Source organism: Myodes glareolus, chromosome 15 (genome assembly GCF_982192425.1).
Source record: "Myodes glareolus chromosome 15, mMyoGla1.1, whole genome shotgun sequence".
Classification (NCBI taxonomy): Eukaryota; Metazoa; Chordata; class Mammalia; order Rodentia; family Cricetidae; genus Myodes; species Myodes glareolus.
In genome coordinates this window covers 66,842,209-66,857,817 of record NC_142040.1, presented here as the reverse complement: position 1 = coordinate 66,857,817, position 15,609 = coordinate 66,842,209, and the positions used below count along the sequence as shown (strand labels likewise).

The 15,609-nt window shown below is 43.6% G+C and overlaps 1 protein-coding gene across 1 annotated transcript in view; it reads left to right on the top strand.

Moving 5' to 3' along the window:
• Nucleotides 1-524: 524 nt before the first annotated feature.
• Fbxl7 (F-box and leucine rich repeat protein 7) overlaps nucleotides 525-15,609 on the top strand; it is a 357,688-nt gene continuing 342,603 nt past the window's right edge. Inside the window, exon 1 of the mRNA XM_048457034.3 lies at nucleotides 525-790. Within this exon, the coding sequence (XP_048312991.3) occupies nucleotides 754-790 (37 nt within the window). The 5' untranslated portion in view covers nucleotides 525-753. The remainder of the gene's footprint in view (nucleotides 791-15,609) is intronic.

Genomic DNA, 15,609 nt, shown 5'->3' with positions numbered 1-15,609 from the left:
TCTATAAAAGAACAATAGTAAAACGTAGCGCGCCGCACGCTCTCTTTCGCCCAAGGGTTCGCGAGTGGCGCGGCGAGCCGGAGCCCTGGCGGGGGCCGGGAGCTGGAGCCGGGAAAAGGCGCGCTGCCCCTTTAAAAGGCCGCGCATCTCCAGGCCGGCCTTCCTCCCCGGGGCTCCAGCTGTGATTGACGCTGGGCGGCGAGAGGAGGCGCCTGGCGCTAACAAAAGTCCGGCCCGCAGGCGAGCAGCGCCGGGCCACAAGTCTCTGCTCACTCGGGGCACCGCAACAAGTGGCCGCCGCGCCCTCCCCGGGGAAGCCGCGGACGCACGGGGGTGCAGGGAGGAGGCAGCGGAGCGGGACAGCCCGGGGCAGGCGCGACTCAGCGCGCACGGCTGGGGACCGCGGAGGCGCATGGGGACCCCGCGGCGGAGGAGCGGCGAGCCTAGGGGCGGCACCGGGGCGCGGGCTCTGCGTCGCGCAGCACCCTCTCGTCTGGAGCACGGATTCTGAGATCTCCCCCCCCCCCCCCGTGGCTATCCGGGACCCGGCCTGCCACCCCCGGGGGTGCCAGGAGCGGACCTAGCACTCCCCCTCCCTCCGCGGAGCAGGACCGTCCACCGCCCAGATAGGTCCACAGAAGCGGCTTGTGCAGCTAACGGTCCGGTCCTGCCCGCTTTCCTCTGCCCCGCCGCCTGGGAGGTGCGCCCCAGCTATGCAGTGTCCAGGGAGACGGCGGGCATGACGGCGACAGGATGGGCGCGAACAATGGCAAACAGTACGGCAGTGAGGGTGAGTGGGCCGAACGTCCCCCGACTCCAGGATCGCGCCCCCTCCCTTTCCTCTCGTTCACAGCTCAGGCGCACCCGACTTTGGTGCCTTTTGGGGTTGTCGTCTTCCCTTTGGGCTCTGCGGGATCAATCTCTGGTTCCTCGAGGATGTCTTTTCACCACCGGGGTCTCTTAAGCAATTTTCCAGTTTGTCTTTAGAATTGCTCAAGTTGCATTTCTGCTGTGTTTCTTGCTGAACACGTGTGCCTCAGCTTTCCTTCCCTGCGCACCTTGGTGTAGGTGATGATTTGGCCGAGAACTGAAGCAGTGAAACTTTCCCAGGTCTTTGTGCTTCAGTTCTCTGGACTTCCTCGTACCAGGAAAAAAACTTCTGGAAGAAGTTAAGCTTCCATTCTTTGCTAACTGCCCTGGTCTGACAGCTCTGTGAAACTAACCACCTATGGGTTCCGCGAGGCACCGAGTGGTTGGGAGCTTTGTCTGGGCTCTCTCGAGGCTCAAGACAGGCAGAGCACCATCTGTTACTCGGGGCTGGAAATTGCACAGAAATATTGCCTGTCAAGTGAGAACTTGGAAGTTGGGGAAACTTTAAACTCCGCCTACTCCTAAAGGAATGATGGATGTGTGGGTTGCCTTCTCAGTCCCGCCTCCCCCGCTTTGCATAATACCGGTAGTGTTTTAACTCCAGTGATTAACAGCATGTCCCTGATAGCACACAGCAAAGACATTTTCTACAGTTCAAGAGTTAAGGTCTGTAGCTAGTGAACCTGGTTGAAGGGAGTCAAGAGACTGTCTTGGACTCACAGCCCCCCCCACCCCCCCCCCCCCGCCCATAGCACAAGCGATGACAAAGGAGGGGGGCAGCCCTGGCAGACTGGTAGGAATGCAGAATAACTACTCTGCATGTGGTGTGAAGGACTCCTTATCGCCCTGTTCAAAACTTGGGTTCTCTCCCTGTTTGTCTCTGTGTTCACTTCTGAGCAACGTCGTTAACGTAGAGTAAAAGCAAGCCCTCAAAAAATGTAGGCGATTAAAAAAATCATCCATTTCTAGACCATCATGTTTAGAATTCCATATGTATGTGTGCGTTTTCTACATAAACAGATGTACTTGTGCGTATGTATGCACATGTCCTGGGCAGATACATGAGAGAAATAGCTTGAGAAAAAGTTAGCCTTTTTAGACAGCAAGTATGAAAGTGTGTCAGAAGAGATTATTGGAGAATTCTGGCCCCTCGCTCTCCAAAGGTATTCAAGTTAATGTTTTTAAAGTGTGTGGCGAGATGAACAATGAAGCCTGTTAGCTTTGAAGGTGTTCAGTAACTGTCAGTGTACCTGTCAGTCCTGGCTTTGATGGGGAGGAGGGAGCAGGGCCTGAGAGGTGCAAGAGCTTTTCCTCTGCCTCTCCCGCTAAGCCACGGTAGGGCTCCCCTAATCCTCTGTAATGCATCCTTACATCTCAGCATATCGTAGCATACAGTGTGTGGTATATGACGACTTCCGGTCTGAACAACAGAATTTTCAACCCCTGGGAGAAAAGGGGGGAGAGACAGGGAACTAATGTTCTCCAGCTGTTACCCGTAAATGCTACCTCTGCATTTTCGCTTCAGTTCAAGTCAGATTTTACTGGGATCAGATTTAGATACACTGGAGACTTCTTTTGGGGGCGGGGTGGCTCTTGTGCTCAGCTGATCAGGAAAGACCAATGGGAGTGTTTGTGAGTTTTGGCTGGAGAGTCACACTGTGTTTAGTTTTCATCAAGCCATTTCAGATGAGTCAAGATTCCTCTGTGATAGGGGAGAAAGAAAATAGAGAAACCCAAGTAATGTGACCTCAGACCTCCCCCTGCTTTGCCTTCCTCCCAGTTATAGTGTGTCCCCTTCTAAATAAGGTTCTATATATAATTAGCTATAAATAATATATATAAATAATATAATATACATAAATAATTAGCTATATATAAATAATTAGTTATAGCTATAAATTAGCTATAAATAAAGCTGTATTGTGCCATGATACACATCTATACAGAGATGCCTCAGAATATGATGTGCCATGTTCCCCATCCAAAGTATCAAATTCAAAAGAAGTGAAAGCTGTCCCTATTAATTCTTATCTTTTATCAAACAAGGCTGAGAATCAAGATAGTTTTCTGAACTGAGTGCGATTTAGAAATAGTTTATATCAAACACAAGGGGGCCTTATCAATCAGTGTTTATACACGGACTGTGTGGAGTTGGTTCAACTGTATATCAGTGGTGTTTGTGGATGCTTCAACACTGCAAGTGTATATTTCTATAATTCTGGCCATGGACAGCATATGAACAACCTCTGGATATTACAAAGATCATTAAAAATTTTGATTGTAGGTAATTTGTGGATAATCTTACTTCCTCTTGGGAAGTACATTATACAACTTTAAAAGGTCTTTGTAAGACTGCCTTAACAGGTGCCGAGGGATAGCGTCTTCCACCTTGCTGTGGGGTTAACACTGCCTGGAAAACTGTCAGAAATTGGAGTTTTGGGTTCCTCCCAGAGCTACACACTCGTCATATATTGTGTGCATTACAGTTTCTAGATCTTTTAGTGAGAAAATAGTGTCCACTTGGGAATTTGGAACTTAGTTCCAACTTCACATTCTGGGATCTTTCTTTTTCTAAGTGAATAGAGTGGCAGAATTTGCCATTATCTCTTTGCTTACTGTGTGGCCATTAATTTCAATTGGCTTTCTTAATGTCAAGTGGTCTTAATGGACCTCTTGGGGGAAGGTTAGCCTTGTGAAGACCTGTTGTAATTAATAGGCAAGTGAAGACTTAACTGCTAAGAAGTCAATAAACACCAACCCCCTTCCTCCTCTATATTGCTTACTCATTCTCACTTGTCATTCTAATTCTGGTACCTCAATCTTTTCTTTTTTTGAGATCAAAAGTGTCTTTGAATCTATAGTGAGTGATTTCAGAGTGTTTTATTTCCCTAATTTCTTAGTGAATGTTGAGAGTCATACTCTGCTTTTAGGCTGGTCTTGGATGTCGCTCCAGGGAAAAACCTTACATTCTTAATCTTTAACTTTCTAGAAACATAAGCCAATGTCTAAATGATTAGTATGTTCTGGTAAATTCTTTCATGAGAGACCATTATTTTTGGTCTTTATCTGGTTTCAGAAAGTTTAAGTTACAGCCTATGCAGAGAAATATGAAGAACGAGTTGGGGGACTGAAAGGCATTAGAACCATTAGCTTTGACTTCAGTTAAGCCAAATAAACAAATCTCAGTTCAAGTAGGAAGAGGGGAGCTGCCTTCTCTGCCTTTTAAGGCTTCAGTGTTATGTTTATTCTACTTCTCCAGGTCAGAGGCAGTAGCACTCACACTGTTAACAGCTCCTTTGCAAAGTCTTAGAGGTCTTATTGAATCTGAGCTGAGAGGCCACAGCCATGGGGCTTGACCCCTCCTAGCTTTGGGGTCTAGTAGGGCCTCTTCACCATCTCCATGAGGACAGCCGGTTGCTTGAGGGCGTAAGTCCTCACAAATCCTTCACCACCAGGGAAATGAATCTTGAAAAAACAATAATGGCAATTAACACTTTCAAATTCTACTGTATCTGTTCACAGTTTTAAATGCCTGGCATGCACTGTCTCACTTTACCCACAAAGTAAATCTTATAGGGCAAGGTCTCTTATGTGCCTCATTTTACCAACAAACAAACTCAGGGCCAAAGAAGCTAGTCTCTTCCAGAGTCGTTGTTTTTGCCAAATAATAGCTATTTTACTTGCCACCATGTGCCAGGAACTCTTATGACCTTGTGTGTGCTGTTGCCAAGGACACAAAGAAGGACAGGTAACAGAGAAAGGATGTGGTATGCTATGAGGGGCAAAAGTCTCTTAATGAGAAATTTGGCAGCCTAAGATAAGACCTAGTTTTAGTTAGTCACCATGTGATCTCATTGAAAAAGTTGAAGTTTATACCGAGACTTAGGAAGTTGGGCATGCGGTTTTGTAGACTTGTTGCTCTTTCAAATGGCTGTCTTGTCCCCATCAGCTGAAACACTTTCACTAGGCACCACATCCTGGGTGGACCATAAGCTGTAGAAAGTGATTTCTTACAGTTTTAGAACCTGAAAGTCAGAAAGTAAGCAGCATGTCTACACAGTTAGGTTCTGGTGAGAACCCCTAGTCCAGGCTGTAGATGCTCGCTTCTACCTGTGTCCCGGCAAGATCATTGAGGAAACAGACTTAGCTAGCTATCTGGACTCTTAGAAGTACACAAATCCCCTCCACAAGGGTTTTGCCTTCATACAATACACACTGGCTTCACTTCCTAATGCTAGTATATTGCAATTAAAGTTTCAGCATATATATTTTGGGGACCTTCGGGTATCAGTCTCTTTCAGTCTATTGAGAGGACAGTATTGGCAGTCATCTGTAGTAGCTGCTACCGTCTGACCCCTGGATAGAGAATTTGTTTAGATTCATGGCTTAATGGGTTCCATGAACTTGTGCATTCCTCAAACGTTCTGTCTTGTTTGTCTTTGGTTGTCTATCAGAACTGTGCTTCTTGGCCCGGACATATTGTAACTATCACCATAACTCTGAGATAGAAGCAAGTTTTCATAGTTTGCCTGCAGCAAACAATTCCATCGACATGCAAATCAGATCAAGGATACTGTTCCAGTGTTTGGTTAAAATAAAAGATTCTGTACTGTGCTGCTGGCAAGACCATGTTTGGTCTGATGGGGAACAGTCATTTTTGGAGAACTGGCAATCTTTTTTGAAACTTTAAAATAAAGGCATGAAGAGAGAGGTGGCTTTCTCTCCATGCTGGGAACCAAGTCATTAGCTCCGTTCTAACTCTCTCTACCACTTGAACAGAAAGAATTTTCAGTTAATTTTGCATAATTAAGAGTTGCCCCACCTTCATCCCATATTTGCCGTTATCTCTGGATTTTGGTTGGCTGTTTGAATAATGAAAACGTCTCATTGCAAATCCTTCACAATGTGTCACAGTACTAGAATCAAGTCTCTGGTGAATACATTCTCCCAATGAAAGAAAAGAGGGTAAGTGGAGGCTAGAATCCTCACACCGTACATGCCATGTTTGACGTCTTCCAGAGTGCTCACAACGTATGCAAGCTGTGGGGAGTTAGGTTTGGCTTTTATGGAATAAGTCCTGTGTAATACTTGAGGCTGATCTGCCTAGGGAACTGGAGGATCCTTACCTTGCAAGGCAATAATGGGTGCAGTGTGGAGACTTTTGAGCCAGTTCCCTAGCAAGTATTTTGCCCCACATGTTTATGTCTGAGGGCGCTGGGAATAGTTTGAGCTGCCTTGTTGGTTGTCCAGTGCAGAGTGGTCAACCCTCAAGTCATATTCACATAAACAACTAGATGGACTTACTATACATTGTGCATACATATACATATGCATGTGTATGTAATTATAGTAATAATAATAGTAATAATAAAAGACTTGTGGGAGCATGAGAGGGCTATGTGGGAGGGGCTAGAGGAATGAAAGTGAGGGAAGAAAATGATATAATTCTATATAAATTAATATATTTTTTAAAAGCATTTCTTTCACTTTTTTGGGTGAATTTTCATTCCCCTGTGCATCATATACATAAATAAGTATAACACACACACATATATAATCCAATAAGTATATTTATCAAAATGTATACATATTAATTTTCAGGTTGTTTACTGATTGATTTTTATCCCCCTTCTTCTCTGGAGTCTAGCCTCCGATATGGAAATCAGGTTTGACAAATGACTTCTTAATCTGAATGCAATCATGTGACATAGGAGGGTCATCTGTCCATGTGCTACTTTCATTGGTTAATAAAGAAACTGCCTTGGCTTTTGATAGGACAGGAGCTTCGATAGGTGGAGCAGACTGAACAGGATGCTGGGAGAAAGAAGCAAAGTCAGGCAGATGCCATGAAGCTCCGGCCCGAGATGGAGGTGGGTTAGAATCTTCCCAGTAAACCACAATCTCGTGGTGATATACAGATTTTAGAAATGGGTTAGTCAAGATGTGAGAGTTAGCCAATAAGGGACTGGAAAAAATGGGCCAGGCAGTGCTTAAATGAATACAGTTTCCGTGTAATTATTTCGGGTGTATAGCTAGCCGCGAGCTGGGTGGCGGGATGCAGCCCGCTGCTCCTTCTACAGTCGTGTATCCTGACTCTTGTCCCTTATCAAGTTATTGTTACTTTTTTATTACCCCAGGACACAGGGAACTTCTTAATATAAAACAGGCCTTTTAATTGTATTCATGTTGAACATCTTAGGTCAATATTTGCCCTTTTAGATGTGATTTGAAACTAGAAATTAGCGATGACTAGCCTTTAATTAGCAGCTACCAACTGGCTAGAATGGCACACAGAAGCCATGGTCCTCCAGAAGCTGTGAAAGGCTTCAGTTCAGTGACTTCTGGGAGACACCAGGGCAGCCCTTCTTCCTCTTGCATGGGAGTAGACTCAGCATCAGTCAAACTTGCCCTGGAGTTGCTTGTTCCATGGTTAGTTTAGAAATTCAGACCTTTTGCTGAGCTCACTGATCACTCAGTGGGATGAGACTTGGTCTATGGAAATTTGTGTTCTAATTGAGAAGATACACACAGGTGCCATTTTTTTGGGGCTCATGTTTTGATTTTAAATGAAATACCTGTGGCTAGGTGTATGTGAGGAGAGGAGGTGTATTTGAGTTTGCAGTTGGATCTAAAGGGCTGGATCTCATGATGGTCCTTCTGCCAACCGCCTCCTAACAAGAGCTAAGTGATATGGTGTGAGAATATGCTCACATCTCTCAGAAAGCATCTAAGACTTAGGTAGAGGGGACCGTTCGAACTAATCCGTTCTTGTGCTTCCCTTTAAACAACATAGTCAGATCAAGCTTCTGCCCTCTTAACACCTGGTAATAAGGATCAAATTTCAACACATGGAACCTTCAGGGGACACAGGACACTTAACCTTTCTCTAAATTAGTAGCCAAATAGCACAGCAAGTGCAGATTCACAGAAGGACTTTATCTTTCAAATATACCAGATGTGAATAAGTGATAGGTTGGATGTACACTTAGGAATTAAATTACTCTAGTAATTGTGACAGCCTTTATGTGTGTCTGCGGTCCCTGAAATCATTAAAAGATGTGTACGTTTTTTAAAAAATAAATTTCAAAACAAAACTGCTTGCTTGGAGGAGTGATACATTATGATTTGTGATGAAAGTCTTTTCATGAAAGGTGTAAGGTGTGTGTGGATGTGCTTGTGTGTGCGTGTGTGTGTGTTTGTGTGCAGTGCCCCTGGATGCCAGAGCAGAGCAGAGCAGAGCAGTGTGTGTGTGTGTGTGTGTGTGTGTGTGTGTATAGTGCCCCTGGATGCCAGAGCAGAGCAGAGCAGTGTGTGTGTGTGTGTGTGTGTGTGTGTGTGTGTGTGTGTGTGTGCGTACAGTGCCCCTGGATGCCAGAGCAGAGCAGATCAGTGTGTGTGCGTGTGTGTGTGTGTGTGTGCGTGTGTGTGTGTTTGTGTGCAGTGCCCCTGGATGCCAGAGCAGAGCAGAGCAGTGTGTGTGTGTGTGTGTGTGTGTGTGTGTGTGTGTGTGTGTGTATAGTGTCCCTGGATGCCAGAGCAGAGCAGAGCAGAGCAGTGTGTGTGTGTGTGTGTGTGTGTGTGTGTGTGTGTGCGTACAGTGCCCCTGGATGCCAGAGCAGAGCAGAGCAGAGCAGTGTGTGTGTGTGTGTGTGTGTGTGTGTGTGTGTGTGTGTACAGTGCCCCTGGATGTCAGAGCAGGGCATCCGATCTTCTGGAGCCAGAGTTACTAGCAGTTTTGAGCCGCATGACATGGCTGTTGGGAACTGAACTTTAATTCTCTGAAACAGAAACTCGTATTCTTATACATCGAGCGATCTCCCCCTCATGTCTCTCCCAAACCTTCTTGTTCTATTTCTCAAATGAGTTAGTTCATAGTCAGTAATTCCTGTGGATTCCGTATAAGTGAGAACCTTGACATGCTTCAGTGAAGGGCCATTCAGAGATGCTTGGCCAACCTGGGAGCTTCCCAAGCCCGTGTGCTGCAATGAAGGCAAAGGGAAGCCTTAGAGTGGAGGCTTTAAAATATGCTAGCTAATACTCCAAAGAGGTATAGCTGTAAAAGTCTTGACATGAATAATCACTAACCATCTCTGAATTTTCCTCGGTAATGAAATATAAACACATGGTCAACATTTTGTCTGTTCCACGGTTGAGGTACTGTGGACCGTTGCTGGAGCTGTAAATCTCTATTAGGTGGTGCATGTGACGGGCTCATTCTATCAATTCCTATTTAAATTTTTCAACCAGGAACAAATGAAAAACAGTTGTTCACACTGCGTGAACTCATAATTGTAACTTTAGAAGCCCTGAGCAATGTGTAGAAATGTTATTAAAACATTTTTTTGTTTGCTCCCCTTTCTGCGGTAAATTCCTGTGCTGCATTTTCCAAGTGAATGTAGCTGTGGAAAGACAACCAGAATATCTAGTAAAAATCTCAAGCATTTCTCTTATACTTGTGGATTGACCTTTTTGCTGCATGGAAGCCACTTTTTGGCAAGGTGATGAAGTCAGGAAAGTCGTCTTACTTATGTACATGAACCTTTTGGTTTAGCTGGATTCTTGAGTCATATCTGGCGAACAGTTTGGCCAAGTCCATGATGAAGAAAAAACCTTACTCATTCCAACTGTCAGTTGTGTTCATAGTTGATGCAAAGAGAAAAGAATGATGGAGAAGAAGAAAGCCCATTTAAAAAAAAACCGAACGAAGAAGACAGCAAAATGAGGTTGTGAGAAATCAGAGCATTAATTGCCTCGAATGTTGACAATATAATTTGTGCTCACAGTTTTCCTTACTTAGAAAAATATTGCTTACAAAACAAAATAACTGCTAATAAATATCTGGCAGGTTTGGATATTGCTAAATTTATTATAGTTTCAGTCTTTGTATTGATAGTATTTAAAATCTGGCCATGGTGTTGCCAGCCTGCAATCCCAGCTCTTGATAAATTAAAGGGCTGGGAGTTCAAGGCCAGCCCGGACTGCGCGTTGAAATGCAGGCTAATCCTGACTACTGAGCAAGATGCTTCCTTAAAAATAAGTAGGGAAATAAATAAATAATTAAGTAATCTAGACCACAGTTATTGAGTCGTTCCTAGTCCCCACGACCTTCTCGAGACATGTTACACAGACATTGTGTTAATCTCAGGACAGGCAATGAGTAGATAGTCATATTTCCACTTCATAGTTACAACATACAGGCTTGGAAGTTGTTGGTCCTGGACACACAGCAGGTGACAATTAGGTGGCGCCATGTCTGAAACCCATGGCTGCCCTAGAGCCCTTGCTTACTTCACTGTGCTTGTGGTCTTGCCATTTGGGTGTCAGCCCAACCCCCTTTTCAGCTTTGTTTTACTTATTGTTCCAAGGTCTCAGTGACTAAGAAGTAGCTGGGTGGGGAAACTAGAGCAATGGGTCTGTGGAGTCGCTGGTCAGAAATGAAAGACACATGAAGGAAGCGGTTATCCAACTGCGTGGCTCTCCAAAGGGCAGATTAACTGCTCATTAGGTAACAATCTGCTGACAAATTGGCAGGCTATCTGGTATCTCATAATGTTAGCGTATAAAATAATTAGCGTGTTCCTTGGAGTCTGCGGAGTGTAAAGCGGAGAGGTTGTCCTCTGAGTCTCCAGAGCACAATTCATTTTAATTGAGCTTTGTTCTGAGATAGCCCTATACTTGGGATGACCTTCATATCTGCTTATAAAATAGTAGCCAACACAAGACTAAGAAATGTGCATAATTTCTTCCCTCTGTAAATACTGAGGAATTTATCTCTTATATTTCCCTCCGGCTTAACAGCTACAGACTCTAAGCAGCATTTAATACGGGGATTTATTCTGACATATATTTGAGAGCATGCCCTTCTGTTTCGCCAGTCCTGGGAGGCTTCTTCATCATCATGTCTGTGAAATTTCTTTGTAAAGTATTGAGGATTTCAGAAGTTAATACCATTTTACATCATAGGGACTGTGTCTACCATGGTCTCTAGGTTACTGGCAAAGAAACCAAGGCCTTAGTAGATGAAAACCTTTGCCTTCATTATACAATGAAGATTAAATGGGGTCATTCTGATACTAAATTTAGTATACTGTCCTTTATCCTACTGTTCTCCTTTAGTTGCTATAAGGATGAAACCATACCAGAGGATTATTGCCTCACTGTCTTCTAGCTTAAACTCTGTTTTCCTGTTTTGTTTTTTTTCTTTTGTCTCTTGTGTTTATTCATTGTTCATGCTATCATGCCCTTAATCACAGGTGAATATATCCCTACTCGCAAAGTAGGTCATCCTTATAGTTTGTTCAGTGAATAAATGAGGGTCAATCTAGAGCAATAGCCTGTCAGTGTTGGCTCCAAAAACACCATGAGCACTCCTGTCATGCTTTCAGGGAACATTTCCTCACTTTAGACATTTTACCCTTAAGAAGTAAATTGTACTGTCCGTGTAGTTCAGCAGTATAACCTTTGCTTAGTATATACCAGACTCTTAGTTCAATCCCTCATACACACAAACACAGAGTTCTTTTCAACATCACATTTCTTTGATAATATTTTTGAAAATATTATAGTTTACTTTTTTAAACTGAAAATAGATTCATCTCTCATACAACACATCCCAACCACAGTTTCCCCTTCCTCCACTCCTCCTAGTTCCCTCCTTCTCCCCACGATCAATTCCCCCTCTATTTCCTCTTCAGAAAAGAGTAGGCCCCCAAGGGACTATAGCAAGACACAGCAAGGCAAAGAGAAAGCCCTCATATCAAAGCTGAACAAGACAACCTAATAAGGAAGAAAAGAGTCTCAAGAGCTGGCAAAGGAGTCAGAGGTAAATGCTCCCATTGTTAGCTGTTGCATAGAAATACCAAGCTAGAGGCCATAACATAATACAGAGGACCTGGTCCAGACCCATGCAGGCCCCATTGCTGCTTCAGTTTCTGTGAGCCCATATGGGCTCTCCTTAGTTGATTTGGTGGGCCGTGTATTCCTAGTATTAAAAATTTATTAAAAATTTTATGTACAATTTAGTTTGATCATGTTCTTTCCCCTCATCCAACTCCTCCCAGATCCTCTCCACTCAACTTAATGTTATTTCTCTCTCTCCCTTTCCCTGTCTTTCTCTCTCCTCCACCCCACTCTTTTTTTCTCTCTCTCAAAATCCCCACAAATAAGGGTCAAAACAAACAAAAACACCACACCAACCAACCAACCAACCAACCAACCAAACAAACAAACAATTAAGCAACTAACCAAAACAACCAGCCAACCAACCAACTAACCAACCAACCAACTAACCAAATACCTTCAAGGTATTTGTTTTTGTACTGACCAACCACTCTTGGCACGGAGTGTGGTATACACGCCCAGTGACACTCTATCGGAGAAAACTGATTTTCCCTTTCCCACAAACTCTCAATTGCCAATAGCTTTCTTGGTAAGGGTGGGACACTGTGCCCTCTTCCCCTTCTTTGTGCTGGGATTTTGTCTGGCATGGACTTGTGCAATTCTTGTGCATATATATTCTTTCCCATAAATTATGCAAGCTCCTTTTTTTGTCAGAACCACTATCCTTCTGCAAGGAATTTGAGCACTACAATTAAAATTGCCATTTGTTTCTTTAATCACATGACATCTATTAGAGGAACCCCTTCAGAGCCATTACAAACCAATACAGAGGAGTAATGAAATGGCCCAGCTCATGAGCCTTGAAGAAAGAAACCTGGGGTAAAGGATATCCATTGCTGCATTAGTGCAGTTTTCTGAGCTGTGGAGGCCAGACATCAATCTGAACAGTGTATTTTGATTGTTTTCTGAAGGTCTCAGTAGTGGGATGGGGAGTTAATTATGCATTGCATTGAGCCCGGCTGATATTTGAAGTGCTGGTATATACATACATATATTCATGGGGGGGGATAGTCAGTGCTCACTACTGTTCTCCATTTCATTTTATTTTACCTATTGTGTAAAATTGTGTAATATGTGTATGCATTTTTCTACGTTTCGTTACACGTGTATGGATGCCCATGTGCGTAGGTATGTTTGTATGCACTCTCATGGAGGCTAGAAGTTGACTTTGGCATGCCCTTCAGTAGCTCTCCGCCTTATATGTTGAGCCAGGATCTCCCACTTGAACTCAGAGCCCATCTATTTTGTTAGTCTGTTGAGCCAGTTTTCTCTGTTGCTGTCCACTGTGCCCTGTTTTTAATTACAGACGGTGCATCTTGCTTCTCTCACATTGATGTGTGAACTGGGGAACCAAACTGGCCCTTAGAATTGCAGAACAAGTACTTTACCCAATAAGTACTCCCTACTGCCCCACCCAGTCTTGATTAAAATTCTTTTTCCATTTGTTTATTTGTGTGTGTATGTGTGTGTGCACATGTGTGCTACCTTGTGTGTGTGGAGGTGGAAAACCTACTGGAACAGCTTTTCTCTTCCTACCATGTGGGTTCTGGGGATCAAACTCAGGTAGGTTTTAGGCTTGGCAGTGGGCACCTTTACCCACTGAGCTCACTCATCCTCTGGGTTTTGATTTTGAAGATTAACAGTTGTTAAAATTGATCAGAAAGAATGACAAAACCTCCTTGTGATAATGTACATTCTGCGTACTATTCTGCAATCAGTTTTAAGTAATGCCGTTTCTGTCTTGAACAGCTTCTTTTTTAAGTTTTATTTTTCTTATACTTTGCTTATGTAATTATGTTTTAATATTTTTCTCTGTTTCCTTCCCTTTGAAAGACTTTTCCTGTTGATTACCCTGAGAGTGTGTTTTGAGAGATGGTATTTCCTTGGGGAGTCTTTTCTCCCCTCCTAAAGCTGTAACAATGTGAACTGAGCAATAAAAAACCAATTCCCTCCTGTTGGTTGTGCTTCAAATAGTCATTTCTCTGATACCAGCTAATAAAAACAGGAAAAGGATAATTTTTAAGTGCTTTGGTTGAGATTGCTTTACTTCCAATAAGGAAAATTGCCTCACAAGGGGGAGCGTGAGTAATAAAGATACAACTAAGTGAATAATCGTATTCATTGTACATGTCGAAGTCCCCACATTGCTGCTTGCAAATCTCATTTAATCATGGGGTTGCTGAGTGTCCACTGCAGGATGCAGATGAGAGTTTTCTGCTGTGAAAAATGGTCCTGCATACTGAATGAAGGTGGATTTCAAATGCCACAGAAGATTTCCCATGTCCTTTCCCTTCTGGGCATACGAAGGCCATGGGTAGGTGATGGGAGAGCCTCAGGCAGGGGTCACAGAAGAAATACGGAAGGCTCCTGGGTATCTCTGGAGTGACAGCCAGTCAGAGCATGTTACATTAAAGGGTTGCACCAAAGTCACCGAACAGCCATGCTGTGGCCACACAGGTGGTCAGAGTGGAGCATGCTGAGATAAATATTCCAAGCCCAGCTGTCTCTCTCTCCAATTCTCTCTTCCTCGGTGTTCTCCTGCTCTGTTCTTCTTTTTTTGGTGTTGGGGTTAATAGTGCTGTCCCTAGTTCTCTGTCCATGTCCTTCAGAACTGGCATGACTGTATGCCCTCACAGGGCATGGGTCTCCAGTAGCTCACCGCCGTATTCATTGAGCCACTGAAGTAGGGCTAGTTTGAGGCAAACCTGAAAGGCAATCTGGGCTTCGTGCTGCTTCGTAGCAGTGGCCAAGTTCTACCTCATGACTGTATCAAATATCAGTTGCTGTCTTTGTCTAATCTGCTTTTTCCTCTTGACTTCCATTTGCCACGGTTCTACTCAATAAGCCTGTGTCCAGGCACCTTGGAGGCTGTTTACTGTGGATTCACACAAGACAGCAAAGACAGCCCCTAAAACATATATACAAGCAACATTTTACAGACTGACGATATTGTATTTATCTATTTAGAAATACATACTTACATACCTGTGCCTGTAACTATACATATACAGGTGTGACAATAATTTAAGAAAATAAAAATTATTTTATTTATTGTTTTTAATTGAGCTATACACTTTCCTCACTTCACTTCATTCCGCTCCTCTCCCCTTCCACTCTTCTCTCTGCCCCCCACACTCCTATTTACTCTGGAGAACTTGTCTTTTTTCCTCCCTAGGCAGATCCATGTGTGTCTCTCTTCGAATTCTCTTTGTTATTTAGGTTTCCTGGGGTTGTGAATTGTAGGTTGGTTTTTCTTTGCTTTATGTCTAATAGCCACTAATGAGTTAGTGCATATTATATTTGTCTTTCTGGGTCTGGGTTACCTTACTCAGTATGTTTTTGTTTGTTTGTTTTCTAGTCCCGTCTGTCCATTTTCCTGCAAATTTGAAGATATTGTTTTTTTTCTTTCTTTTTTTTCTGCTGAATAGTAAAAAAAAAAACTGGAAAAAATACATGCACAAAAAACCCAGACCTGGTGGGTGCACATCAGAGGAGGCAGAGGCAGGCAGATACTCAGTCTGGCTGGGACCTTCTAGTTAGATCCTGTTTCAAAAAGATAAAGCACAAACATGCTTGGGTTCCAAAACCACCACTTCAGTGAGCTTAAACGGAACATGACAATTTATTAATATGGTGTATAACAGTATGTATCACCACTGGGCACTGGGTTAATGTTGCATTATGGAATTTACTGTCCACTGCTCAAAGGTCAGTGAGGGGATGACAAAAAAAGAGTCCATGCATTGTAAAGAGAAAGAGAGCAGGGTGTGTGTGTGTGTGAGTGAGTGTGTGTGTGAGTGAGTGTGTGTGTGAGTGTGTGTGTGTGTGTGTTAGAGAGAG